This window comes from Leptonychotes weddellii, chromosome 6 (genome assembly GCF_054177405.1).
Source record: "Leptonychotes weddellii isolate Sample4059 chromosome 6, ASM5417740v2, whole genome shotgun sequence".
In the NCBI taxonomy this organism is placed as follows: domain Eukaryota; kingdom Metazoa; phylum Chordata; class Mammalia; order Carnivora; family Phocidae; genus Leptonychotes; species Leptonychotes weddellii.
Genome location: NC_138374.1, coordinates 29,239,538 through 29,265,816, shown reverse-complemented (window position 1 = coordinate 29,265,816; position 26,279 = coordinate 29,239,538). Strand labels below are relative to the sequence as shown.

The window sequence follows — 26,279 nt, the reverse complement described above, 5'->3', positions numbered from 1 at the left end:
CCACTGAATTGGGGCGCCTGGGTGGCTCAGTTGGTTAGGCGACTGCCTTCGGCTCAGGTCATGATCCTGGAGTCCCGGGATCGAGTCCCGCATCAGGCTCCCTGCTCAGCAGGGGGTCTGCTTCTCCCTCTGCCCTCTTCCCTCTCGTGCTCTCTCTCATTCTCTCTCTCTCAAATAAATAAATAAAATCTTAAAAAAAAAAAAAAACCACTGAATTGTATACTTTAAAAGGGTGACTTATGGTGTATGAGTTATATTTAAATTTTTTTGGTAGAGGCATAGAATAGTTTCATAGCACCCGGGCATGGGAATAAGCATGTAAATGAAGAAATAGAGGGACCAGATTCTAAGAAGGACTTGTAGGCTGTTGGGAGTAAATTAGATGTCTCCTACGCCGTAATATAGGGTTAATTGTCACATAAGTTTATTCACCTTTAAGAAGCTCAAACTGGAGACCCTAAATACTCTAGTAGCTTTGTGGTCTGTTTTGGTACAGGCCTCTTTGGAGGCAGGGTTGCTGAATTCACATTAAAATCTACATAATGGACTCTAGTGGGAACCATGCCATCAGCTTCCCAGGTCCCGACTTCCCCTGTGCAGAATCTCCCCTGTACAGAAGCACTTCCTCCTCGTTTGGTAGTAACTGCTACAAGAACCTTGCCACTTTCTTCCAGGGAGGTAGGTTACTTTCAGGGTACTTTGGAGTGGGCAAAATGATAAACCCGTCAGAGATGGCTTTTACAATTAGCATTTTCTGCTCATGAAGGAGGATTTATTACAACTAAGTGTATGTTTTATTAAAAGGCAGTTCTAGATTCAGGTAATTAATACGTTGTGGAAAAAAACAGACGATCTCCCAGTTCTCTCTGCCTGGCTTTCAAGTCCTCATATAATGAGCTCCCATGTTACTCCCCATCTTAGCACCTATTTTGCCCATTCAGTGTTTCTACTACAGTCACTTTAGGCTCCCAACCCTCTGGCTCCTGGTATCACCTCCACCTTTCCACGCTCCCTCCCAATCTTACCTATCCTGCTATATTTAGCTCCAATCCCAGGAAAAGAACCCAAGTACTTAGATTTGAATGCTATTGTGCTATGTATGAAAGGTTTTTTTCCCCCTCTTTTTAAGCCTCATGCACATAGATAATCATGAGGTGATCACGTCAGCTTCTGTGTGCTGCTGGAATTAGTACAACAAAGCTCTCAATCAGTTTTATTTCTCTCACCACAATGGAAGGGAGGAAAAATACAGAAATGACTGGTAGGATCATTTGCTAGTAAAAAGGGGGGGCTGGGATTCCACATTCATTTTGGAAACGGACTAGAAAGAACTGCTCTCCTCACTCATGCTTCAGCAGAGTGTGGCCCAAGGGAGTGGGGAGAAGCCAGATGAAATCCTTAGCCAGCAGTTTTCTGTTCCCAATAGTCAGCTCCTCTTAAGTCCAGAGGGCATCTATTCCCAAGTTCATCCGGAGGACAGCAGGAGCATGTTCCTTTCTATGCTGGGTCTAACTGTGCCTGTAAGCAGATGGATGAAGATCTTGCAAAACTTTAGTGAGGCATAACACAACCTGAAGGGCTGCAGGAAGGGCTCTTTGTGTTCTTCCTAGCTTGAGAAGAACCTAATGTGTACTTGGTGGTCTGCAGAGTCCTAAGCAGACAGCCATAACGAAGAAGATATCTTTATTGCTTTTTGAAAAGTCCCTTCTTTCACATACAAACATTCCTTCAGTTAGGTCCTCTGTTATCTTAAAATACTCTCCTCTGGTCACAAGCAGGTATGGACCTATTTAGCCAAGAATAAGTAGGCTGTCTCAGAACTTCCCACAGGGAAAATTAAAATCTGATTCTTCTTGTTTCACTTGGTTTCTAGCTTGAGAACTCCAAGTACTAAGAGACACAGGATAAGGACCGGAGAAGCTGAGCCTTTCTGAGAGTCTACTCCTCTGCTGAATGCCACTTTGAAGGGAAAAAAGAAGTCGAATGGCAGTTTCCAGTCTATTCTAGGTTGGCCCCTTGGAGGCTCTGGCTTCTGGGTAATGTCCACAAAGGTCACAACAGTTGTCAAAGGTATTTCTGTTACTTGTTGGGAATCCTGCAGGAAGAAAGTCCATGACAGGTCAGTGCTTGGTACCCATTCATATAGCTAACTTGACTGTGATTATTACTTTCCCTGAAAAAAGACCCAAACCAAATTGCTCTAAGCAGAATATGCCTTTTTCTCATATTGGTCCTATGTAGTTCTCATTCTATGATACACAGAAAAAGAATTTCTTAGCAGCAGTCCATGACACTAGAACTGTGAACAGTTACACCTACCTAAAGCTGAAAGACTGACTCTAGCTTCCCCCAAATGGGGAGTTGGCTGATATCAGAGAGGCCAGATGGGGAAACTGTGCTGTTACGTGCTTAGCAGCTTTACCTTATCAAGTCCCAGAAGGCTCCAGGCTCTGAAGCAGCACACATGTGTAAGTAGTAGTGGCAATTCTATTCCATCTTCAATTGCAGAAAGAAATGTGAAACTTCATGGAAAAACAAAGAACTCCGTAATGTAGATAAAAAGCCCATCAGATTCACAGAATCTCGGGGTTAGAAAGGATCCTCTCAACCACCCAATTCAAGTCAAATGAAACAGATGCTCCAGGAAGAAGGGACCTTGTCAAGCTGACTCAAGTTTCTGATCTAATAATATGCATAGCTTTTGGTAGGTACAGTTGTAGCCTGATGACTGAGACAAGTTTATGTAAAATAAATTCCTTTTGTTCTGACTCTGTGCTTACCAATCAGACTTCTGATTATAATTTGGCAGTAAATAACATCTTGTTGAACCACAAAGGAGTATTTTCTCCACTCAACTTTGTTTACCCTGATGCTATATACTATCTGCTGTGGTCTTTGGCAACAACAAATACCAGGCTCTGGGAACACAGCTTTGCCTGGAATAACCTTTCTAGGTACTTAAAAAAATGGGTATGGGGCCAGTGCTGTGATAATCTTGCATGTCATATTAACTCTTTGGAATCTTTTTTTTTAAAACAGTGACGTTCCTGAGGGACTTTGCACAGAAGTAATGTAACTTCTGAGGCACTGAAAGAACCACATGCATTCCAGGACAGCCTGCCTAGGCTAAGGCTGAAAAGGCAACCTTGACTCCAGCCAGGCATGGAAGACTGGCTGAGACTAACCAGACAAAGAAAATGGGGAGGATAGGATATAACATGGTGGCAGGCATGAGGTAGGGACAGAAAGTGCTTACTGAATGATACCCCCTCAGTGTGATCAGGCAACTACCCCTTCCCCACCTCAACAAGAGATTGGACAATTTATTTTTTTTATTTTTATTTTTATTTTTTTTAAAGATTTTATTTATTTATTTGACAGAGAGAGACACAGCGAGAGAGGGAACACAAGCAGGGGGAGTGGGAGAGGGAGAAGCAGGCTCCCCGCAGAGCAGGGAGCCCGATGCGGGACTCGATCCCAGGACCCTGGGATATGACCTGAGCTGAAGGCAGTCGCTTAACCAACTGAGTCACCCAGGCGCCCGAGATTGGACAATTTAAATAAGAGAAATTCTGGATTTAGGGACATTGGGCATAAAGAAGGGCAGAGTGATGTATGGAACTAAAAATGGGAAAATTATTCTGTATAATGAAATCTCTTCCCTCATCTAGCTCCAAAATGCTGACAGATGGCCTTATATCCACACCCATCAGTCAGGAATCAGGAGGGTCTTTTCTGGAGAAAATGATGAGTTTCAGCAACAAGTTCCATAACCCCAAAAGCAACTGCACCTAACTGCCCTACTACGAAGGCCACCGGTCAGCAAGTCTCATTCATGAGCACAGTGCTTTCAATTAGCTTGACAGCTTACTCTTATGTTGGACAGACAGCTAGGGACTGCCAGATGTATGGGGGAAGCTTCTCACATTAAAGAGAAAAACTGTACCAAGTGAGCAGAATAAATAAGCTCAGAAGAAACAGAGAAGGAAAGATAAAGATGAAAAGTTAAGATCTTTATTTTTTATTTTATTTTTTTAAAGTTTTATTTATTTAAGTAATCTCTACACCCAAGGTGGGGCTTGAACTCATGACCCGGAGATCACGAGTCACGAGCTCTTCTGACTGAGCCAGCCAGGTGCCCCAGATCTTTAAATATATATAAAAAAGGATATTATGAAATGAAATAGAAAGTAAGAGCTCTTAGATTTTAAAAATGGATAGTCAGAAAAAATCAGTAAAAAGGTTAAAAAAGAAAGGTGAGAAACTCTTCTAGAAAGAACAAAAAGGTAAAGAAAGAGATAGACAAAATGAGAGAAAAGAAAAAAAATTAGAGAACCAATCTAGTGACCCTGTAACAGATTAACAAGAGTTACAAAAAGAACAGAGAAAACTGTGTGTGTGTGTGTGATTATTAAACAAATAATAAGAACTGAAAATTCTCAGAGGTTTCAGAGTAAAAAAAATCCCCAAAATTGTTTGATATAATGAAAAAAAGAATGCAGAAAAAAACCTACCCAAGGCATAATATTGCAGAAGCTTCAGATTACTAGGAGCAAAAGATCTTAAAATAGCTTCTGAACAGGGTGCCTGGGTGGCTCAGATGGTTAAGCGTCTGCTTTCGGCTCAGGTCATGATCCCGGGGTCCTGGGATCGAGCCCCGCATCGGGCTCCCGCTCAGCGGGGAGCCTGCTTCTCCCTCTGCCTCTGCCTCTCTCTCTCGCTCCCTGTCTCTCATGAATAAATAAATAAATAAAATCTTTAAAAAAAAAAAAGCTTCTGTACAATATTGAAAACTAGAAGACAATGGAAGAATGCCTTCAAATTGTGAGTGAAAATCATTTCCAATTTAGAATTCAATCTAGAATGCCTGGTCAAATGATCAATCATAATTGATATGATAATGACAATGATGATGGTTGAATAAAGCTATCCTTAGACATGTGAACTAAAGTAAAAATGTACTTTACATGTGCCTTCTTTTCAAAGAGGTTATTAGATTTTGAGCTCCATCAAGACAAGAGAATCAACCAAGAAGGAAAAAGTAGTGTCTAGTAAACAGTGAATCTAACAGAAGAAGCAAGAGGAATTCCTAGGATGACAGGAAAGTTCCATAACAACTGGTGGGCAATACATAGTTTATACTACACCAGGTAATAGAGGTCACTATGGGGAAAATACATAGGAAAAAGTAGAATTGATAATATCGCATAGCAAGTTCAACTGTTCAGAAAACTGCATTAAGGGAAATTTTAGAGATGTTGGAGAGTGTGAGATGTCTTAGCCCTTAGCTCAAAGAAAACTAAAGAAATGAAATATGAGGTAATTATTAATTTCAGAAATGAAAAATTTTGCAAAAATCTAATGACCTGGCTTAGCATATTTATATAATCATAATAATGAAACACTGAATATTGATTTAATAAAGTATTTTGATGTAACTATATTGGGAGAGTGGTGGGAGGAGAGAAACAGGCTAAACTCATCTACAAAAATAGGAAGTCAGTAAATAACCTATAAACTCATGATTCAAGAGATAACTGTTCAATATTGCTTAGAATCAAGGCGATAAGGGATATCGCATTTTATTTTTTGCTAAGAGATCCTCTTTTCTGGTATTTTTTACTTTAAAAAACATATATGTATTATTTTGATAAATTATGCAATTATTAATTAATTTGATAAATTATACCATTTTCTAGCATTAGTCAAATCTGTAGGGGAACTCTGAAATATAAGGTAGGTTTCACAGTCCCAACAAGTTGTGTTGTCCTAACCCAAAGCAAGGGGGTTGGGCTTTTCTATTCCTGCATCCTTCAGGCATTGGTTAAGGGCCATTTGGGAAGAGGTATATTTCCAGGCACTTCACAGGCAAAGTGGGTTCTAGTAGGGTGAAGGCAGTCTTCCACAAAAGACATAACAAAACCAAACAGAAAGGGGAAGAAAACCTCAGCCATACCCACCAAATTAAAAAAAGGAGAGGGTGAAAAACAGAAAGGTAACTGCAAAAAGCAAAATTACAGCTGGTAGTCAACAGGGTATTTATCATGTGTAGGATATAAAATAAATGAATGAAATGCCCAAACTGAAAACCTATCTATTATCCTTGACTCATTCTCTCTCAACTTCCACAGCCTAGCAGTCAGGTCCTATCTGTGACACCCCTAAATCTCCTGAACTCTGTCTACTTCCTGCAGCCCTCACAGCCCCCACCTGGGCCCAGGCTATCAGAATCTCCTGATGATTTCTGTAACAGTGTTCTAAATTTTACCTCAGTATTGCCCTACACTTTTTCCATAAGGGCAGGGATGATGTCTATCTTGTTTACCATGCATCATACCTAGAGCATCCACCATAGTACTTGGCACAAAATAGGCACTCAATAAAGATTTTTTTTTTTTTTTTGACAAATGAGTAGAGGTATTTTTGGAGATAGGGCACTAATACAAAATAGCAAGAGATAATACAACTCAAGGAAGAAAGTATGCCACAGCTATTTATTTATTTTTTAAAAATATTTTACTTATTTGAGAGAGAGAGAGCAAGCAGGATGAGGATGGGCAGAGAGGAGGGGCAGAGGGAGAAGCAGACTCCCCGCAGAGTGGGGAGCCCAATGTGGGACTTGTTCGTAGGAGCCTGGTATCATGAGCTGAGCCGAAGGCAGATGCTTAACCAACTGAGTCACCCAGGTGCCCTGCCATAGCTATTTAATAGTCAGCAATTACAGATCACTTTGACCCGTTATTCTCCCCACAACACTGTAATTAGGATCCCTAAAAGTTGTTCTTCCTTCCTTCCTTATTTATAAATTAATATTTCAAATGAAATACTTTTTCTTCATATATTAAGAATATTGCCTCCATAGTTGTGTGGAGGTTTAGAACAAATACAATCTAGTAGACAGTCCATAATTAAAAGGAACCTGAGGGGCGCCTGGGTGTCTCAGTCGTTGTGTCTCTTCGGCTCAGGTCATGATCCCAGGGTCCTGGGATTGGGCCTGCATCGGGCTCCCTGCTCAGCGGGGAGCCTGCTTCTCCCTCTCCCTCTGCCTGCAGCTCCCCCCGCTTGTGTTCCCTCTTTCACTGTGTCTCTCTCTCTCAAATAAATAAATAGAAATAAAAAAAAAAAAAAAAGGAACTTGAATGCACTTGCCAGGTCGCTGGATAATACTGAATGTTATTGACCCATTTTAGAATTTGTGTTTTAGTACCACATGAAGAACAAGGTTTTTAAGTTCAGTGTGTTACACATAAAATCTGAAGACTCAAGTTTTTCTATTTGCATTTTAAAAGTTATGTATAAGCAAAATTAGAGAATTCACTCTTTAATGAATGTGTAGGAAGAACATTGGGAAAAAAAACCCCACCCTCAAAGTCTGGTCATCTCATTTCTTTTATCAAAACAAACAAAAGATAGACAGCCAAGTCAGCACATTTCTTTTACTGTGGATCCGGTTCTGTTATGTATGGTTGATTTAATTTATTTCTACCTTAAACTATAATATTTTATGTTTATTTCCGAAATCACTACCAATAATTCTGTTTTAACACTTTGTGAGGTTTAGGGGCTTTATTTGTTTCAATCCATCTTACAGGCAGCAAAATCCTTTGTCCCCAAATATGATTTACTTTGTAACAACATGAAAAGTCTGGATTAGGTTTCATTTGGCTTTGGTAATAATAAATACACCTAATATATTACTATATTACAACTTTATAATCACAAATTTTAAAACATTATATGTTAATTCTCTGTCAAATCGTTACAAATGAAAAGAAAAAAACTATCATTATTAGAGGAAGAGCCATGGATACCACCTCTTAGATTTACGTTTTTGTAGCTGCACATTTCATGAACTAGAACAATCCATCTTTGCTCAAGTATATAACTCATAACTGAGCTCTGAAAGCTCCCTATTCTACATACAAGAACTTTGATACAGGTATTGCAAGTATTTCCCCTTAATCAGTGCCTTTCATTTTCATTTTCCCTGTGTATTTTCGTTTTAGCTTTTTATTGAGGTATAATTCATATACAATACCATGTATACATCTTCAGTGTTCAGTTCAATGAGTTTTGACAATTGTATATGCTATACAGACAACACCCAAAACAAGATCTGGAATATATCCATCATTTCAGAGGGTCCTTTGTGCCTCTTTCCAGTCTATTCCCTCTCTCCCAGAAGCAACCACTTTCTGATTTTTATGACTAAAGATTTATTTTTGCCTGTTATTAAACTTTGTATAAATGGAATCTTAAAGTGTTATTTGTGTGTGTTTAGATTCTTTCATTCAAGACAAATGTTTCTGAGATTCATCCATACTGTTTTGTGTATCAGTAATTCAGTGTTTTGTTGTGAGAATTCCAATATGTGAATATACCACAATTTACCCATTCTCCTGATGATGGATGTTTGGGTTGTTTCCAGTTTTGTGCTATTATGAATAAGGCTGCTATGAACATTCTTTACAGGTCTTGTTTTGGATAGGTTTCAATTTCCTTTGGATAAATACTCAGGAGTAGAAGTGCTGGGTCACAAGGAAGATGATTATGTAAAAGACTAAATGGTTGTAGCATTTTTCATTCCCATACACATAAAATCTGAATGTGTGAAAACTGAGATTTCATGTTATCAGTCTTTTTGATTTTAGTTTATTCTAGTAAATATTCTATTGAATTCCTAGTGGGTGGTATCTCATGGTTCTGATTTGCATATCGCTGATGACTAAAGACTTTGAGCACCTTTTCACATTTATTGGCCATTTGTTTATCTCCTTTTGTATAGTTATCTGCTCAAATCTTTCCATTTTCAGTTTGTTTATTTATTTATTTTTGGGTCCTTGCATTATTTATTTGTAGGCATTCTTTTTATATTTTGGATATTAATATTTTGTCAGATAATGCATTGAAAAGTATTTTCTCACAAACTATAGCCTGCATTTTCACTTTCAAAGAGGTGTCTTTTGATTAGCAGATATTTTAAATTTCGATAAAGACCAATTTATCAAATTTTTAGTTTTATGGTTTATGATTTTTGTTTATCTAAAAAATATTTACCGGGTGCCTGGGTGGCTCAGTTGGTTAAGCGACTGCCTTCGGCTCAGGTCATGATCCTGGAGTCCCGGGATCGAGTCCCGCATCGGGCTCCCTGCTCGGCAGGGAGTCTGCTTCTCCCTCTGACCCTCCCCCCTCTCATGTGCTCTCTCTCAAATAAATAAATAAAATCTTAAAAAATAAAAAAATAAAATAAATAAAAAAGTAAAAAATATTTACCTACTTCAAATTTGCAAAGATATTCTATTTCTTTTAAAAGTTTTGTGACTCTGGGTTTCATATATAGGTTTATGATGCCAGCGTAAGTACTTTTTGTGTATGGAGTCAATTCATTTTTTCCCCCAATATTTATCTAGTAGTTCTAGTTTTATCCAGTTATTTTAGCACCAACTGTTTTTTAAAAAGTCCTTTTCTCATTGAATTGATTTGTGGATCTATCTTTGGACTGTATTTCTCCTCATTGGTCTATTTGTCTACCTTTATACCAGTACCACACTGTCTGAGATTCAGAGTAGATCCTGAAATCAACAGAGTAAGCCCTCCAACTTTGTTCTTCTTTTTCAAAGTTGTTTTGGTTAGTCTAAGTCCTTTGCATTTTCATGTAAATCTTAGAATCAGGCTGTCAATTCCCACAAAAATGCCTGCTAGGATTTTCTGGGGTTTGCTATTCATTCCATAAATCCATTTGGGAACAGATATCTTAATGTTGAGTCTTCTCCACGAACACGGTATATTGCTTCATTTCTTCAGGTCTCCTGGAATTTCTCTCTATAATGTTTTATAGTGAACAGGCCTTTTGCTCTTTTGCTAAATTGGTTCCTAAGTATTTTATGTTTTTTCATGCTACTGTAAATGAAACTGAATAAATTCATCTCTAAAGTCACATCTAGTTATTTCTAGTGACCTTAAGAAAGTTTATCACACAAGCAGTAAATCATAATGTAAAAAGTTAAGACTATTGGTAAATAAATTGAGAAATAAAAACACCATTATTTCCACCTCTAACAATACCTACTAACATTTATATCTTGACCTATACACACAGGCATCCATGTGAAATCATATTGTGCAGGCTGTTTACTAACCTACTTAAAAAAAAAAACCTCTACCTTTTCCTGTTAATAATATTTCTTTCTAAAATATAGTCCATACTCAAGTTTCCCAACTATCCTAAAATGTGATTTACATTTGTCCAAATCAGAATCCTATGCAAAAAAATGAACTGCATCTGACTGTTTTATTCATGAGTCTCTTTAAATCTAACACAATCAGGTATGATGATTTCTATTATGATGATTAGAACTTACTTAACTATAAAGCATATTGTAAAGGCCCATGTAAAGGTAATTTTTCCTCATGTAAGTACATGATCTTTAGGAAGTTAGGTGATATCTGATATTGACACTATAACTTTAGGAGAACTAATGACTTAAACAAAGTGAAATTAAGGAGAACAATAATTTCTGGGGGAAAAAAAGAATTCTTTATGTACAATATTCTGCTAGATAATGTACACATTATTTCTCCATATTTTCTTAGGGCCAAACACATATTTGAGGGAGAAGCCAATGAAAAATTATAAATTTCCTCAGTATTTTAAAGATGTCAATGAAATTACCAAGATTTTCAAATGAGTCAAAAAGAACAAATATGTTAAAGAAAAAATGTGGTTAAACATCATGTATCAGGGAGATATCTCAAGTGGTTATATATTTTAACATATGGAACAAGGAGCATAACTTTCACAATTCTTTTTTTTTTTTAAAGATTTTATTTATTTATTTGACAGAGAGAGACAGAGAGAGAGGGAACACAAGCAGGCAGAGTGGGAGAGGGAGAAGCAGGCTCCCCGCTGACCAGAGAGCCCGATGCGGGGCTCGATCCCAGGACCCTGGGACCATGACCTGAGCCAAAGGCAGACGCTTAACGACCGAGCCACCCAGGCGCCCCCAACTTTCACAATTCTTAACAACAACAACAACAACAAAAAGAGGTAAAAAGAAAACAACCCAGTGAACTAAGTAAAGTTCTTCTATAAAGGCTATTAAGAACTATAGAAGGGGGTCAAGTACTTCTATAGTCTTATCATTCATTAAGAAACAGAAGCAAACAGTGGTTGATTGACCCTTGAAAAAGGAAGACTTTAATGACAAACTTTACAGACTGTCACAATGACCCAACGGTGGTGATCCAATCCAGCCACTTCCTAGCCCTTTCCCTTATAGCAATTATTTCTAAAATCAGTAAATTTCATTCTTATTTTATTTAGTCTTCTTTATCTTTCTTAGTATAGTTCTTAGTCTGGCTTTAAGAAATCAATAAATCCCTTGAAACTATATAAAGAATATTATGTGTCTCTGCATTTTTCTAGTAGGTGAATAGCTTCCAACAGATTCTCAGTGGGGTCCATAAGATTAAAAACCACTATGACAGATTGGAAGCTAGACTGGCAATCATTCTAGCATATGCTATGATTGATATATAAAACACTGCCAACCCTCAGTTATAATAAATAAGAAGAATTATTAAATAATATAATTAGCTTTAAAATGTAGTCACAGATGCATTTTCTCCAAGTGTTTTTCAAATTGCAAATTGTGACCCATTATTGTCTAGCATTAAACAAAGAACAGAATCAACAATAGAATAGACAATATCACACAGTGCATTGCATAAAATACTGTTTCCTAAAACTTTTGTTTCAGCTTTATATATGTGTGTGCTATAATGTGGGTTGTATTGTAAAATATATTTCTTACCATGGGTGATGGCCAACAAAGACTGAAAAATACTGCTGTAATGCCTGCTTATCTCTTTGGTTTTTTGCTTTAAACCTTCTTGATATGCTACTTCTATGGAAATTTGGAACCAAAAAAGTTATGATGATAAAAATAATGATGATATGATGAGCAATATTTACTGAGTATTCACTATGTGCCAGGAAATATGTTTTACTTTTATGATCTCATTTAATCTGTATAATCCAATGAAATATTATTAATCTCCACTTTATAGATGAGAAAACTTAGATTTAGAGAACTAAAATAACTTGATTTAGACCTATGTCTCACTGACTCAACACCCATGCTCCCTAAACTGCAAAAAATAGGTCTCCTAGATAATCTAAAAAGCTTGATAATCCATTTAAAGATAAAGATGAATTGAATATTATAATTCTATAAAGGTTCAGAGCCTTGATCCTGTGATGCTACATTGTTCTTGTCACTCACTTATTGTTTTGGTTTTGACTGATCTAGAATATTCTGCAAAAGTAGTTGTTTCTTTCTAGAGATAATTTTCTTTTTAAATTAAAAAAGTTTCTATTCAGGGGCGCCTGGGTGGCTCAGTCGTTAAGCGTCTGCCTTCAGCTCAGGTCATGATCCCAGGGTCCTGGGATCGAGCCCCGCATCGGTGGGAAGCCTGCTCAGCGGGAAGCCTGCTTCTCCCTCTCCCACTCCCCCTGCTTGTGTTCCCTCTCTCGCTGTGTCTCTGTCAAATAAATAAATAAAATAAAAAAAAAAAAGTTTCTATTCAGATAGCAGACATATTATATTTTATTAATTCCCAAACTTAAAGATCCCTTTAAATGCTCAATTAGTACAAAATTCTAAGCAGCAAAGTACCACGTAAGTAAATCCTATTTACTTCATGGGTTTGTTGTGAGGATGCAACATTTATTAAAAAAAAATTGTAAAAAACACTACCAGTAACTATCACAAAGTAAATGACAATAAATGTTTAGCTATTATTATCATACAAGAAGACAGGGAAGTTTACACAGTGTTTTGCTTAAATTCTTCCCTGCTTTGTAGTTTGTCCCTGGGGACTTTTCAAAATTTTGCTATCACTTTCTATAGTGAGAGGAATTTGAAGTGTTTCTAAAGCAACATCTGTACAATGAAGTCATTCAGACAGCTCAGTTCAAAATTTAACTGACCACCTAGCAGCTTCATCCCAAGCGTCATAAACACAAATGCTTACCGCTCTAAGCAGATAACCTCAATGAAAGAGTGGGATGGCTAAAGGTGGGTAGGCGCAGGTTGTGTGAAAGGGGCACTTTATTTAAAAGTGGAAACCACCATTCAGTGACAAGAGATTTTATGCCACGCAGGACTGCAGGATCACTATTGCTAGATTTTCAAGAGAAGTCAGAAATCTGGATGTCAACATGAAATTTCCTCATTTTTAAATGTGGCACAAATTTAAACAAAACAAAACACTGTGGGCAAAACGAAACAAGTGTACAGGATAACTCTAGCCCACAGCCTACAGTTTGTCACCCAGCTTTACTTTTATGCCATCACTCAGATACACCAAGCTGACTGACACAGCCTACGTGAGACTGCTATCACCTATGTGGCCAGTGGGTAGGGAGAAAATCATAGAACATTTATCTTCTGAAAGTGTAACTCTTCTTTTTCCTTTAGAAGCTTTGGGAACATGTACACTAGCTTTCTCAGAATAGTCTCTTGCTATTCTAAGAAAAAAATTTCACAGGAAGTCCTGAGAAACAAGCCTGTGTGGATAAGGGTTTAAAGTGAAGGACAAATATGGGGCACCTAGGTGGCTCAGTCATCAAGCGTCTGCCTTCAGCTTGGGTCGTGACCCCAGGGTCCTGGGATTGAGCCCCGCATCGGGCTCCCTGCCTGCTTCTCCCTCTCCCGCTCCCCTTGCTTGTGTTCCCTCTCTTGCTGTCTCTCTGTCAAATAAAAATAAAATCTTAAAAAAAAAAAATCTTTAAAGTTAAGAATAATCAAAATATAAACACATAAAGAGAAAAGTGAGTATGTTTATAGGACTTCAGGAGAAAATTTCCACTCATGACTGAAGAAGTAAAAAAGTCTTTCAATACAGATGATATGTCTCTTTATTACAGAAATAAATATTCGTATTTGCTTAACTTTTTCTGATACGACACTATTGTTTCACAACTCCTTTTATGTTTACAGGGGCATGGCAACTTTCATGAGGGCGAGTTTCTCAAGTCAGCCCTTAAAGTGAAAATTTTTGTATAGTCAAAATTACCTTTGTACATCCTTTAAATTGTCATAAGTAAAGGCACATGATTTTGTATATCCCATACCACTTCTCAGTAAGTTCAACACAGTTAATTTTTGCTCCATGATTGGAATAGATACTGTCTTGCTATGCATGAATGAAGCACAGCTGAAATTCTCAATTGTCAACCATTCAGGCCAGTTAGATGTGAATGACTGTAAAGTGTGATTTTGTAGAGGGGGAAAACTAACCCAAAAAGCTAACCTCTACTAAGTATTAGAATAAGATAATGATTAAAATATCTACAGAAGAGAGAGGAACTGGGTCGCTTCCATGCCTAAGAGAACCACAAATTCAGAGAAAAAAGAATAGTCCTGTGGGTATCTTCCCAAACTACATAGGTACTTGCAAATAAAGATACAGTTTAGAAAAATAAAACAACATATTCAGTGTAGGATCTGTAACAGATTAAAAGAGTCTTACAGAAATAGTGCTATTTTATTCAGTAAACCAATACAGAGAAAAAATGGAGTGCTCTCACTAACAATTTCTGGTAACCTGAGTTTTAACCCCATTTGTAGGCAAAGAGAGCTAAGGTACTCAACGCTGTTGTAGGAAGGAGCTAAAGATATTTTATTTCTGGCCTACATGTAGTCACTAGTTTCTTTCTTTTCTGGGATGTAAATGCAATGACATATAGGTAATAATTTCAATTAGTTTTAATTTTCATTAAAAGTTAATAAACTAGCATGCAATTTATATGTCAATCAGTTCACTGGGACTTAATCATTTTTGTTTTCACAATTCTAAAGCTAAGGATTAGATACTAAAATCAAGGCAGATGTGTTAAAGGTGAGCTAACACACATCATAAACAACAGGTATATGTTTACTACATAGTAAAATTATTTATTTTAATGGAGTGCAATCAATCAAGAATTGATGACTACCAACTAGCCCCAGAAATATCTTTAAGCAATCAACGGGCTCAGAGACTCTGATAAGTATGTGACTGTCACACTAAATGCACAGTTATGGAAAATGTTTTCTGTAGTTAAATCAACTGGTATAGTAACACTGGTATGATAATTGAAAAGAAATTAACCTATACTATAGCCTGGGTTCAGGAAATTAAAAGAGAAAACAAACTGGGGAAAAGGATATAGATTATATTTATCATGACAACATGCTAATTTCAATAAGCAGGCAGGTAGGATTGACTTAAAAGCTGTGTCAGCTCACTAAAACCAAATGTTGGCTGGTAGCATAAATTGGCTCTCATTGTCAAAAGCTTACCATACAGCTTATAAGACAATTAAGCATTGCAAGATAAGCCACTGCAAGGTAAGCCATGACTTACCTTTATGGACTGGCACTGGTATAGGAACCGGGCTCCTGACACATGAGCTTGTGGGTTGGACTGGAGGCCTATATATGCCCACAATACCTGGACCTCCAGGGAAACTGGTATGACACAGCAGGAAGTACAACGTGTAGCCTGTAGAAGGGTAAAGAAGCATCTGTTGAATTGCTGATGGTTGCCTAGTCAGTAGCCACTGCTTCTTAAACATTATATATAACAGAGAAGGTAATATGACTTAGAGAAAGAACACAAAAGTTCACAATAGATCATACCATTGTCTTGGATCTTAAAAAATTAATATTCTAAAATGGAAATGGGAAATGACTAACACAGAGATTAATAAAATGTAATAAAATGTACAATGGCTGTAAGAAGTGCTCTATGAGTGATGCATAGTCAGTGTTGTGGAATGCCAGAAGAAACAGCCACTTCTGGTTGAGGATGGCTTCATGGGCCTGGGGTGAGTAATATGTGACTGGAAGGAATGGTGATGATAAAGGAAATTCAGGTAGAGAGATGGCATATAAACAGGTGTGCAAGTAGAACAGCACATGATGCCATGGAGGGACATTCATTGATTAATCTGAATAACAGTGACTGAGTGTCTTCTATGTGCTAGGTGTGATGGAGGCACTGGCCTTGAGCAGACCACTTGAGTGAAGCAAAGGATTTGGACACGGAAGCAGTGAAAGGTTAAGGAAGACATTTCAGGATTAGATTATGACATCCAACCAAGCAGTCTGACTCCAGGAGGATTAATTCTAAGAGGTAAGAAGGATTGACGGAAGTGAGTTACTATAACTTAGCAAATACAAACTATCCTCAAATATGCCTTGTGCTTTTCCAGCTTCATACCTTTTTACAGTAAAGCTCAGACACTGGCAATAACATATATAAACTAGGAATGGGGGAGACAGAACATATTTAAGTTTACTTTATTCAGGAATTATCAAACTTTTTTCCAAAGTGGCCGCACCATCTGCAGTCCCATCAACAACGTCTGAGGGTTCCAGTTTCTCCACATCCTCGACAACACTTGTTGGTGTCTATCTTTTTAAGTATAGCCATCCTAGTGGGTGTGAAGTGTGAACCACAATTCCTTTGTAGGGCTATACTGGAGGTTTAAGAGAATTCAATTTGACTTCAGTTGCCCAAAGGCTGGATCAAGTACATGTGTTTACTTATCCCTCCCGTCTTCTTAAGAGGAACAAAGTATATAAGGAATAAAGTCATAATAGTGCTGAGGAAGGGAAAAAGGGCACTTCCAAAATAACTGCTAAGGAGAAAGACCTTTTGAAGTCTGAACCAAAACTCAAAAGTTAAAAAAAAATAAACTGGTTATCTTTCACAATATAAAAATCAGTGTCTGCATGGCAAAAAACCATAACAAAACAAAACAAAAAACCCAACAGAAATGAAGTCAAAAGACTAATGACAAACTGAGAAAAAATATCTACAAATCATACCACAGAAAAAGGTCCATTTCTCAAATTTGCAAATATTTCCTATAAGTCATAAGACCAATAATTCAATAAAAATAGGCAAGGAATATAAATAAATAATAGTGAATAAAATACAAATTGTTCAACCATATATCAAAATATAGTGAGAGAAAAATAAAACTCTCTTACTCATAGTGAGAGAATGGGATACTATTTTTCACTTATGAAAAAAGATTAAAGTTTCATAACACTGTTGCTGAGGGTAAGGGGAAAAAGCAGTCTCACAGATGAATGATGGGACTGGATACTGTATGTATGGGGAATAAATTGACATTATTAAAATTTTAAATGCATATACCTTTGATCTAGCAATTCTACTTCTAGAAGTTATCATATAGGTTTATTCTCTCATGTACAAAATGGTGCCTGAGCCAGGTTACAAAATGCCACATTGTATATAATAGCAAAAGACTGAAAACAAACTGAACGTCCACCAAAAACTCTGGCTAAATGAATTCTGGTTCATCCATGTAATGGAATACTATGGAGCTATATTTCCCAAAGAATGAGGAAGCATATTATGTACTGATAAGGAAGAAACTCTAAGATCAAGTGAAAAAAGGAAGGTGCAGAGCAGTGTTTATGATAGTATACCATTTGGATTGGATTAAAAAAAAAAAGTACAAGAGTATTTACTTGTGTGAGCATGCAGGATCTGTGGAAGGAAAGAAACTAGTAACTTCAGTTGCCTGTGTGGAAGGGAAGAGCTGTCTGAGAGAGAGATTTTTATTTTGTACTTTTTGAATTTTGAGCCAAGTGTATACATTACTTATACAGAAAAATAAACAATTGAAAATTAGAAAAGAAAATTAAAGGTATGGCTGACTACAGTGAGGAGATAGGGGGTAGGCAAAAGAGGAAGAAGACAGACTAGCCCAGCAGATTTACTTATTTCACCTGGGTTGGAGTCAAGAGATACACCCGTTGGCACTGATCTAGGAGGCCACCAGGAAAAGTAAAAACAGAAACAGCTATGTGCGGTTCCTTCCAGGGTAGGGGTTGTTGCGATTTTTACTTTGCATTTAATACCATTATACATAGTTTGAATTTTTAACCTGTTAATGTATTTTTATTAAATGTAAATATGTAAACTTTTATAACAGAAAGAACATAATTTCAACCTGAAAGAATCTATGTTGACCAAACATTCAAGAATATAAGAGAATATTTGAAATATATATGAAATCAATACATTTATTTTTCTCTTACTATGAGTAAGTTGATTTTGAACCACAGAACAATCTCTACCTTCAAATATTTTTCTACCTTCAAATTTTTTTTCCAAGTAAGGAAAATAAGTTAGGTATAAACCTAACCTGAAATAATGACTTTAAATGGGCGTGATTTCTTGTACTCTTCCTTTTATGACTACATTATCTTCCTTCTATGAGAGTCCCATCATCTATAGAAACAGGGCTGGTTTTAATTCTGATATCCATAATTTACACACAAAATGGGAAGTGAGTTTTTGTGAGAACATGTATTTCTCTCCTTACTGAAACACTGCAGTTCCTGCTGAGAATCTTTGTCCACTCTCTCTTCTGGGCTGGGACAGCATTACCAAAGATGGCAACATGTTCTGGGCTGGTCTTTCCATGAAGAGTCTCATAAATCTCCTGCTGTAAGTGGCTGTAGTCCACCTTTTTCAGCCTGAAATGAAACACCACGGAGGCTCGAGTCCAATGCTAACATATTAATCCAAAGTTTAAAAATGATACTATAAAATAAACAGAGGAAATAATCCTTATTATTAGATATAGAAGACTGTCAGAAAACTTTCAGCAATATTAACATTATTTAGATTACAAAACAACTCCTAACTAGCATTGTCATTCAAAATATAAAAGTTGTCATATCGACATATTCCCTAGAAAGACAAAATTGTGGGAAATGATGTGCAAGCAAAGAGTTACCTGAGCTTGCATCCAGATACTGCATTCACTCCAAATTGTACTTCATATCTCTTAACAGAGCAAATTCCATCACCCTGGCTCTGTAAGAGGGTCATCTGAGGTAGAAAGCGATGGTCAAGGAGAGTGTAACAGAATAAAAAGAAGGCAGATTGGAAAATTTATGCTCTTGTTTCCTTAACACTATATTTTACCAATGTCACGACACTGTTCAAGTCACAAATACATTTTTTTCCTCTAGTAATTAAAAAACACACAGAGGCAGTAACTATTTTCCCAAAAAATGGCTAACCACATAGCAGTATAAAAATGTTTCATTAAAACAAACAGAAATGAGTCATGATCCTTACCTTCATCAGTTTAACACATTTTAAAGCCTTTGGTAGCAACAACTTTGAGAACATAATGTATTAATGGTTCAGTAAAGTTCTGAATACCTAAAAAAATCAGGGGACCTCAGAATTGGGAAACCCAAAACATCAGTAGCCACAGCTTTTCTCATTAGGCTGTAACAGGCTACACAGCTCCAGAAAAGGATACAGAGTGACTTACACCTCCAGTTAGGACCAAAAGTGGCTTCCCAACAATATAGCCAGGATTCCCACTTCTAGGACCAGTAGGAGAAGCAGTTGTGCTCTGTTGAGAAGCCTGCAGAAAGAGTGAAGGAAAGTCACCTACAGAGAAAAGCATGCTCTCACACCTTCCACTGCTTGTCTTCATACCCTTCTTTATGGCAATGCAGTAAGTTAGCTGCACCAAACAATCTGGCTCCCTTCCACAGTGGAGCATTTTGCAGAAGTTTCTTGCAAAACTTCCGTGTTTTACTTTTTATTCACTAAAATAGGTGCTGAGTGATCTAAAAATTGAAATTCACTACATGCTACTTCTACCAAGGATTACAACCAAGGATTGACCAACCCTGTTTCTCAAAAATTACTATCAGTTGATGCTATGTTCAGCCTAGCTGAAATGAGAGGAATTTAAACATAATTTAGAAATATCTTTTAATTAACTACAGATGTTCCAGAGATAAACTGAGAAGGATGAGACTTGGTTGATCACTTGAGAGCAGAGTGGAGAAGAAACATGATTCTGCTGGGTTCAAAAAGAAGAAAGAAGTAGAAGAAAGCCAAAAGATGGTGATCAAGATTGGAAAGTTAGATTAAGTGGGAAATGAGTAAAATGCTGAATGCTGTCACATTATATTTTGACATGTTCATAAATATATACAAGTAAAAATTCATTATAAGTATATAAACTCAAATAATGCAGAAATATAGAGTAAAAGTGAAAAACAAACAAAAATCGGCTGAATGCCCAGAAATATGAGAAAAGCTAGTTAAAGAATTTCTGTGGGAGGTAGGCTGAGTTTATGATTCAAAGTGACTATTCAAAAAAAGAGTTTGGATTTGAGACTAAAGTCCTGCTTCACTGGGGAGCCAGATAATCTGAGAAAATGCTACTGAATAAACATTGTTGAATCTCTGTCATTTGTAGTTAAATTATGAAATACGAAATGTTGAGGCCTCAACTGACAGACTGAACTAGGTCTTCATGTTCTTTTTTTTTTTAGGCTGGTTGTGGAACCCTAGGCCTTCATATTCTTAATCTATTTTGCATGTATCACAGAAGCACGGGCACTATTTCTAATCCAGTATTTCCTCCCCTCTCAATCCCCTATAGCAGAAGGGCTCTAACCCTGAAGCGAATGAGAAAGTGTTGTTGTAAGGAAGTGCCTGGCTCGACAGTCAGGTTGGTTTGTCCAAAACTGACAGAGACTTTCTGGATTCCAAAAGTCCCATTGGTCTCTATCTCATAGATGACCTGAAATACAAAAGTAGAATTAATAAAAGTTATTTAATGGGACAATTATACAGAAGATTTTCTGTCTTAATAAGAGTTTTACTATAAGTGAATGAGGGTACAGCATAGTGACTAGTTTATTGTATATTTGAAAGTTAAGAGAGTAGATCTTAAAAGTTCTCATTGCAAGGAAAAATGTGTAACTGTGCGGTGATGAATATCAACTAAACTTACTGTCGTAATCATTTCACTATATATGTGTGTGTATATATATATGTATATATGAATACATGTTGTACACCTAAAACTAGTGATATTATATCTCAATAAAAAAAAATAACTGAATGAGGGAGACTAAACAAGTAATCTTAAAAATGCCAAACACAAATACCATGAAAAGACAGAATTCATAATCTATCTACACATGCAAAGAGACTGGATAGAGCTCTTTGAAAGGGTTCATGGGAGAAGTAAGTTTATGGTAAGGATTGAAAGGGAAGAAAAATGAGTTTTGAAGATGCGCAGAGGACGTGAGTAGAGAAGGAGCACGGAATGGACACCCGGTTTACTTGGCTCTCCCAATGTCTGAGGATGAATGAAGATAATAGCTGGAGATGGAATTCATAAGCAATTGAAGGTAACCTTAGATTTCTGAGCAGTCTTTACAATGATGTTTAAGACAATTCTTCCTTCTGTAGGGTGATCAAAAGGGAGAATGGAGGAAAAGAAGTTGACTCTTCTATTTTAGATTTTCAGATGATACTGATTTTGTCAACAGAAGAAAATGTGGTAAGAACTATAATAAACCACAAGTGGGTAAAGAAAGAGGAGTCAGAAGTAACTGTAATCTTTTGTACATGAAATACTAGAGGATGGTAGTAATGGAAACTGAAATATGGTAGGGAGGAAGGTGATGGGCTCAATTCTTGACATGTTAAGTTCCATGCACAAAAATTCATGTGGGGTTGGTCTGGTACTTAATGGAAGATGAGGCACCTTTGGTAATGTTGATCAACAAACATCAGTCCAGAATTTGAGGTCACCGTCCTCACCTGGTAAACCACATTCTGACAAGTGTTTCCAGACAAGAGAGGAGAACCAGCTTGTGAGATAAGAGTTACAGGAACCTGGAACTAGCAAGGGAAAGAAGCAAATCAACTGAAATGAAAGCAGTATTTTCTCTTCTAGCTACGTATTATGCTGAAATGAGTATTTTTCATTTTTGACACCTTCCTCTTTCCTTCCATTGCCAGCCTACAACTTAAGATCAAAAATCATTTTAAATCAGCACTTCTCAAAACATATTTCTCAGAACATTAATTCCACTAGATATAAAATAAAGGTTCCGTGGTCAAATAAATTTTACAAATTTTTGTGTTTGTTTTTTTTTTTTAAGTTTTTATTTCCTTTAAGTAATCTCTACACCCAGTGCGGGGCTTGAACTCACAACCCCAAGATCAAGAGTTGCAAGCTCTACTGAACCAGCAAGGTGCCCCCAAATAAATTTTAGAAATATTATATTTGGTATTCCCCTCTTAGAGAGTACCAAGTCCCTTTAGAACATTAAAGACTCTAAGAAGTCCACTCTAAATATAGTATTTAACTTTACTTCACCCAACGTTTCCCAAACTTATCTAACACCTTATGAATTCGTATTTCATGTGATGCTTATTAATCATATAGAACATACACGGGAAAACAATGTTTTAGATTCACACTTAAGAGTTTGATACATCACACATACATTTCCTTTCACAATTACAGTCTAGATTGAAATTGCCTCAGATGCAAAGGGACCAAATAGTCTCCTTCCTTTTCCGTGATAAACAATGTCATACCTTCATATTCTGCAGATCAGTCATACCTTTTGGAACCTAGAAAAAGAGAATAGCAAGAACCGTGAGTGTGCATACACCTCAGAGAAAATCTCCAGGAGCTTGTGGTTTCGCGTGTGGGGAGGAAAAAATCAACATATTAGAATGATTTTTCTCTTCTACCTGACTCTTCTTTATATTAAAATGCTATGAGTAAAGCTGAGGAGAGGTTGGGCTATGACACACCTACTCTGTGCAGAGCTCTACTGAACAGCAAAAGCAAGAGGTTTTGGTGAGATAGTGAAATGTCATCCCTTGCCACCCTCCCAAGCCAATCCCATTATCCAGGAGGGTAGAATCTCTTATCCTGGATATATCCCCCAACTCTTTCATCTTTCTTCAGAGGGTAGGGTTTCTGGGCCCTCTGCTTTTTATGTAGTTCTTAGGCATTCTGACTTTCAGTTCAGTGCTTTATCCACAACCCAATAGCAGGAAGCATGCTGACTTCATATCCACAACAGTGACAGTGGAGAGGGAAGGGATACCACCTTCAAGACTGAGAAGTTATAGTAAGAGGCAGCATTGAGGGCTGGATCCAAGGTGCAGCTACTTGTCAGGTTCTTGAAGAAACGAGCACAGGTTGTACTTTTACTCTCCAGGAAACCTTAGAACACAAAGAATTAAGGGAGTGATAAAAGAAAAAGCCCATTTTATTTTTGTGAAAAACAATTTTTTTTAGGTTTTTTTAAAGTGATTTCTAAGAAAGCCCATTTTAATTTTTTTAAAAAGATTTTATTTATTTATTTGACAGAGAGACACAGCAAGAGAGGGAACACAAACAGGGGGAGTGGGAGAGGGAGAAGCAGGCTTCCCGCGGAGCAGGGAGCCTGATGTGGGGCTCCATCACAGAACCCTGGGATCATGACCTGAGCCAAAGGCAGACGCTTAATGACTGAGCCACCCAGGCGCCCCAGAAAGCCTATTTTAAATGGAACAAAAACGTTGGCACTTCTGTTTTGGACTCACCTGCAGGATTGCTCTCGGCACAGAGCCCCCCAGCTCCAACTCCCGCAGGCTGCCTCAGCAAGCTGATTACAGACCACTTGGGGAAGTAAGTCAAAATGGGGTCCCCAGCCTGAACAAAGTATAGTAGAAATTTATTCAAAGTGAGATTGGACTGAACTCCACCAGCAAAGAAAAAGTAGGAACAAAAATTAACTCAAGGGCTTGTGAATGTGCGTAATACTGTCTTCGAAAAGAGCTTGACAGTGGTTGACCCAGTTGCAGGGGTGTACCTTAAAGATACCTGGTCAACTGTCAGCCATGAGGGAAAAACCACACCAAACAATCCCATCCCTATCCCCAGGCTCACCCTGTAATGAGGTGGTGGCAACTGGGTTTGGAATGTTGAAGTGAATGATCCACCTCCAAACTCTGTAGCCAGGGTCTCGAAGTGGGTTGCATTGACCTTTTGGAGCTTCTGGAAATAGTTTAATTTTGCTAAAATGTTTTTTAAAAGATAAGGGGTTTAGATAAAAGAAAAATATTTATTTAAAAATATCTGGCACACCAAGTAACCGCTTTTAAAAAGTATTCTTATTGGGGCATAATACATACACAGCAAAGTTTGTAAATGCACTCATCTTAAGTGTAAACTCAAAAAAATTTTTACACATTGCTATACTTTTATTCCTACTACTCAGATTACGTTATAGAACATTTTCCCAGAAGACTCACAATCAATAATACTCCACTTTTAAAGATAATAATTCTGATTTTTATCACCTTCTACTGCATGTATATTCTGTTAAAAGAACTATTGTTTTATTATTAAGATCTAAGGTAAGAATATGGCCAATGAATGCCAGGCAGTTCCAAGTCCCTGATGCCAGGAATGTGAGTGATTAGCAATTTGTGATGAAAACAGGAGGTTCAATAATGCTCACATTTGCCCCATACCAGATTAGTCTCTAGCGCAATAAAATGGTACTGTTTCTGTTGGAACATGGCAAAGTTAAAGATAACATTAAATTTGTCCTCTCCTTCCTGTTTCTTCTAAACTTCAACTGACCAGTCCTAATAATAATGTTTCCATCTCTCAAGTATATGAATTTGTTATGTTTCCCTCCTTTCACTTCATAATTTCTACATTTAAATTTTCAGACACTCCAAAGAGGTATATTCTCTAATAAGTCTATAATTTATATTATAACAATATAGAAATCTATTCAAGTTCCTGCAGCCATCTCCTTACGGCTAACAAGGATGACTGAAATTAAAGTTCTGTATGGGTTTGCTGTTCCACAGCCAAGAGGGCATAAGAAATTGCAAATGTTCACTAATAAGAGAGAGGGGGCAAGTAGAGAGGTAGAAAAGGGCAGATGATAGAAATTCAACAGACAAAAGAAAAGTTTAAAAACAAAAGTTCAGACACAAAGCCAACTTTCAACAAATGTTAGGTAACAAGAATAGCCAACACATTTCTACTCACAGTTGTTCACATGGACACAAAACTGCCTAATTCCACTTGAATCCATGAAAACTCTTGAAGGAAATGGGGAATTACTCCTGAAGATAAGAGAGTTGTCCACGCACATCCAACTTGAAGACCTGAGAGGAAATAGGATGAAGAACAGATTAGAAGCGGAGGGTTAGGTCCAAAAAGGTGCTGCATGGATGTCAGTCAATGCCTAAGAGAGGCCTCCTTGGGCAGCCACAGGCCAACACAAAAGTCCTATTCTACTGGACTGCCTTGCTCTAGAGAATTTGAGGAGGAACTTCACTCCTGGGAAAAACCAAGGTAATTCCACTTACAGAAATGGAAGTGGGGGCTGAAGGCAGGAAAGGTAACTCTTCCTACTTCCAAATATGACCTATTCTAGGGTCCCAGTTTTTTTAGGATTCAACCGGCACACGGCAGCTCACCTCACGCTGCCGGGAAGGCAGAAGGAAAAAACCGTCCTCGGATGGAGAAGATAGCAGTCCTTGTCGCAGCAGCAATTTATGTCGCAGGTACCAGGAGTCAAGTCACAGACACAGATCGGTAAGACTATGAAGATAAAGCAGAGCGAACGGGATGAGGATTCCCAAACTTCCAAGCGCGAATTCCCCTCTTCCGATAGCCCCACTCACTTTGTGGAAATTCATTTTGCTCAAAGAATTTTAAGATCCAAGTCAGTGGTTTCCATCCCCACATCTCCTCTCCTCACCTGGGAAGAGGTCTGCGGTCCCATTCCCAGGTGCAGAGGGTGTCAGGACCGTAGGGCCCACCGTAGAGATCCCAGACACAGGCCAGGGAGCTTCAGACCCCTCCGAGGAGGACTCAAGGGTCCCGCCCGGCGACGCTGGCCCCACGTCCGAAGGGGTGGGCACAGCCCCTAACGGGGAGAAAGAGGGCTGAGGCCAGATGCCCTCGGGGACCATCAGGAAGAACACCTGCAGTAGCGCGAGCTGCGAGGTGCACATGGGGCGAGCTGAACACGGGGAAGTCAAGACCCCTAGGAGATCAAATCCGGTTTCAGCGGTCGCCAGGCGCTTCGCTAGAGAGTGGATGGGAGGAGTCGCATCTCGTCTGACGTCATCCGCATGCATCTGCTCATTGGCTCAAGGCGATGGCTGAGAGCTCTCCAGCCAGTAGAAAGCGGCGTTGTTACACTCTTTCCAGCGGCTTTTAGTGTGCGCCCTCCTCCTTAGGCCAGGCCGCGCACCACCTCCGTCGCTTGGTAACGGCCAAACTCGCGGAGGAGCTCTTGCCTCTTCTCTCCGCTAGGTGACAGTAGAAGGTCAGCGGAATGAGCGGTGCAGCGGAGTGCCGCGCGGGAGTAGCGGCCCAAGGA

At 38.1% G+C, this 26,279-nt stretch overlaps 1 protein-coding gene across 3 annotated transcripts; it reads right to left on the bottom strand.

Annotated features, from left to right (window-relative positions):
* Positions 1-1,201: 1,201 nt before the first annotated feature.
* On the bottom strand, positions 1,202-26,227 carry TCTN3 (tectonic family member 3). Of its 3 annotated transcripts, none has more exons than XM_006735733.3 (14): positions 25,653-26,227; positions 25,369-25,492; positions 24,935-25,053; positions 23,816-23,943; positions 23,470-23,578; positions 22,992-23,107; positions 22,468-22,503; positions 21,682-21,762; positions 20,525-20,650; positions 19,367-19,474; positions 18,830-18,924; positions 18,413-18,566; positions 15,412-15,549; positions 1,202-2,095 (listed from the first exon to the last, which is right to left on the bottom strand). In XM_006735733.3, the coding sequence occupies exons 1-14, from the start codon at positions 26,032-26,034 to the stop codon at positions 1,859-1,861; spliced, it is 1,953 nt and encodes a 650-aa protein (XP_006735796.3). In that variant the 5' UTR covers positions 26,035-26,227; the 3' UTR covers positions 1,202-1,858. The 3 variants fall into 3 exon arrangements, with proteins under 3 accessions (XP_006735796.3, XP_030886490.2, XP_081679872.1); XM_081823746.1 differs by lacking the exon at positions 1,202-2,095 and adding an exon at positions 2,107-2,522; XM_031030630.2 differs by lacking the exon at positions 20,525-20,650.
* Between the last annotated feature and the right edge of the window lie 52 nt (positions 26,228-26,279).

Bases quoted from the DNA above. Each gene is read 5' to 3' on its own strand.
- TCTN3 (XM_006735733.3), bottom strand. From the start codon at position 26,034: ATGCATGCGGATGACGTCAGACGAGATGCGACTCCTCCCATCCACTCT. The intron at 23,108-23,469 runs GTGAGTCCAAAA...TTGTGTTCTAAG, and splicing joins TGCCGAGAGCAATCCTGCAG to GTTTCCTGGAGAGTAAAAGT. The intron at 18,925-19,366 runs GTATCCTTTTCT...TTTCTACCTCAG, and splicing joins CTGGAGGTGTAAGTCACTCT to ATGACCCTCTTACAGAGCCA.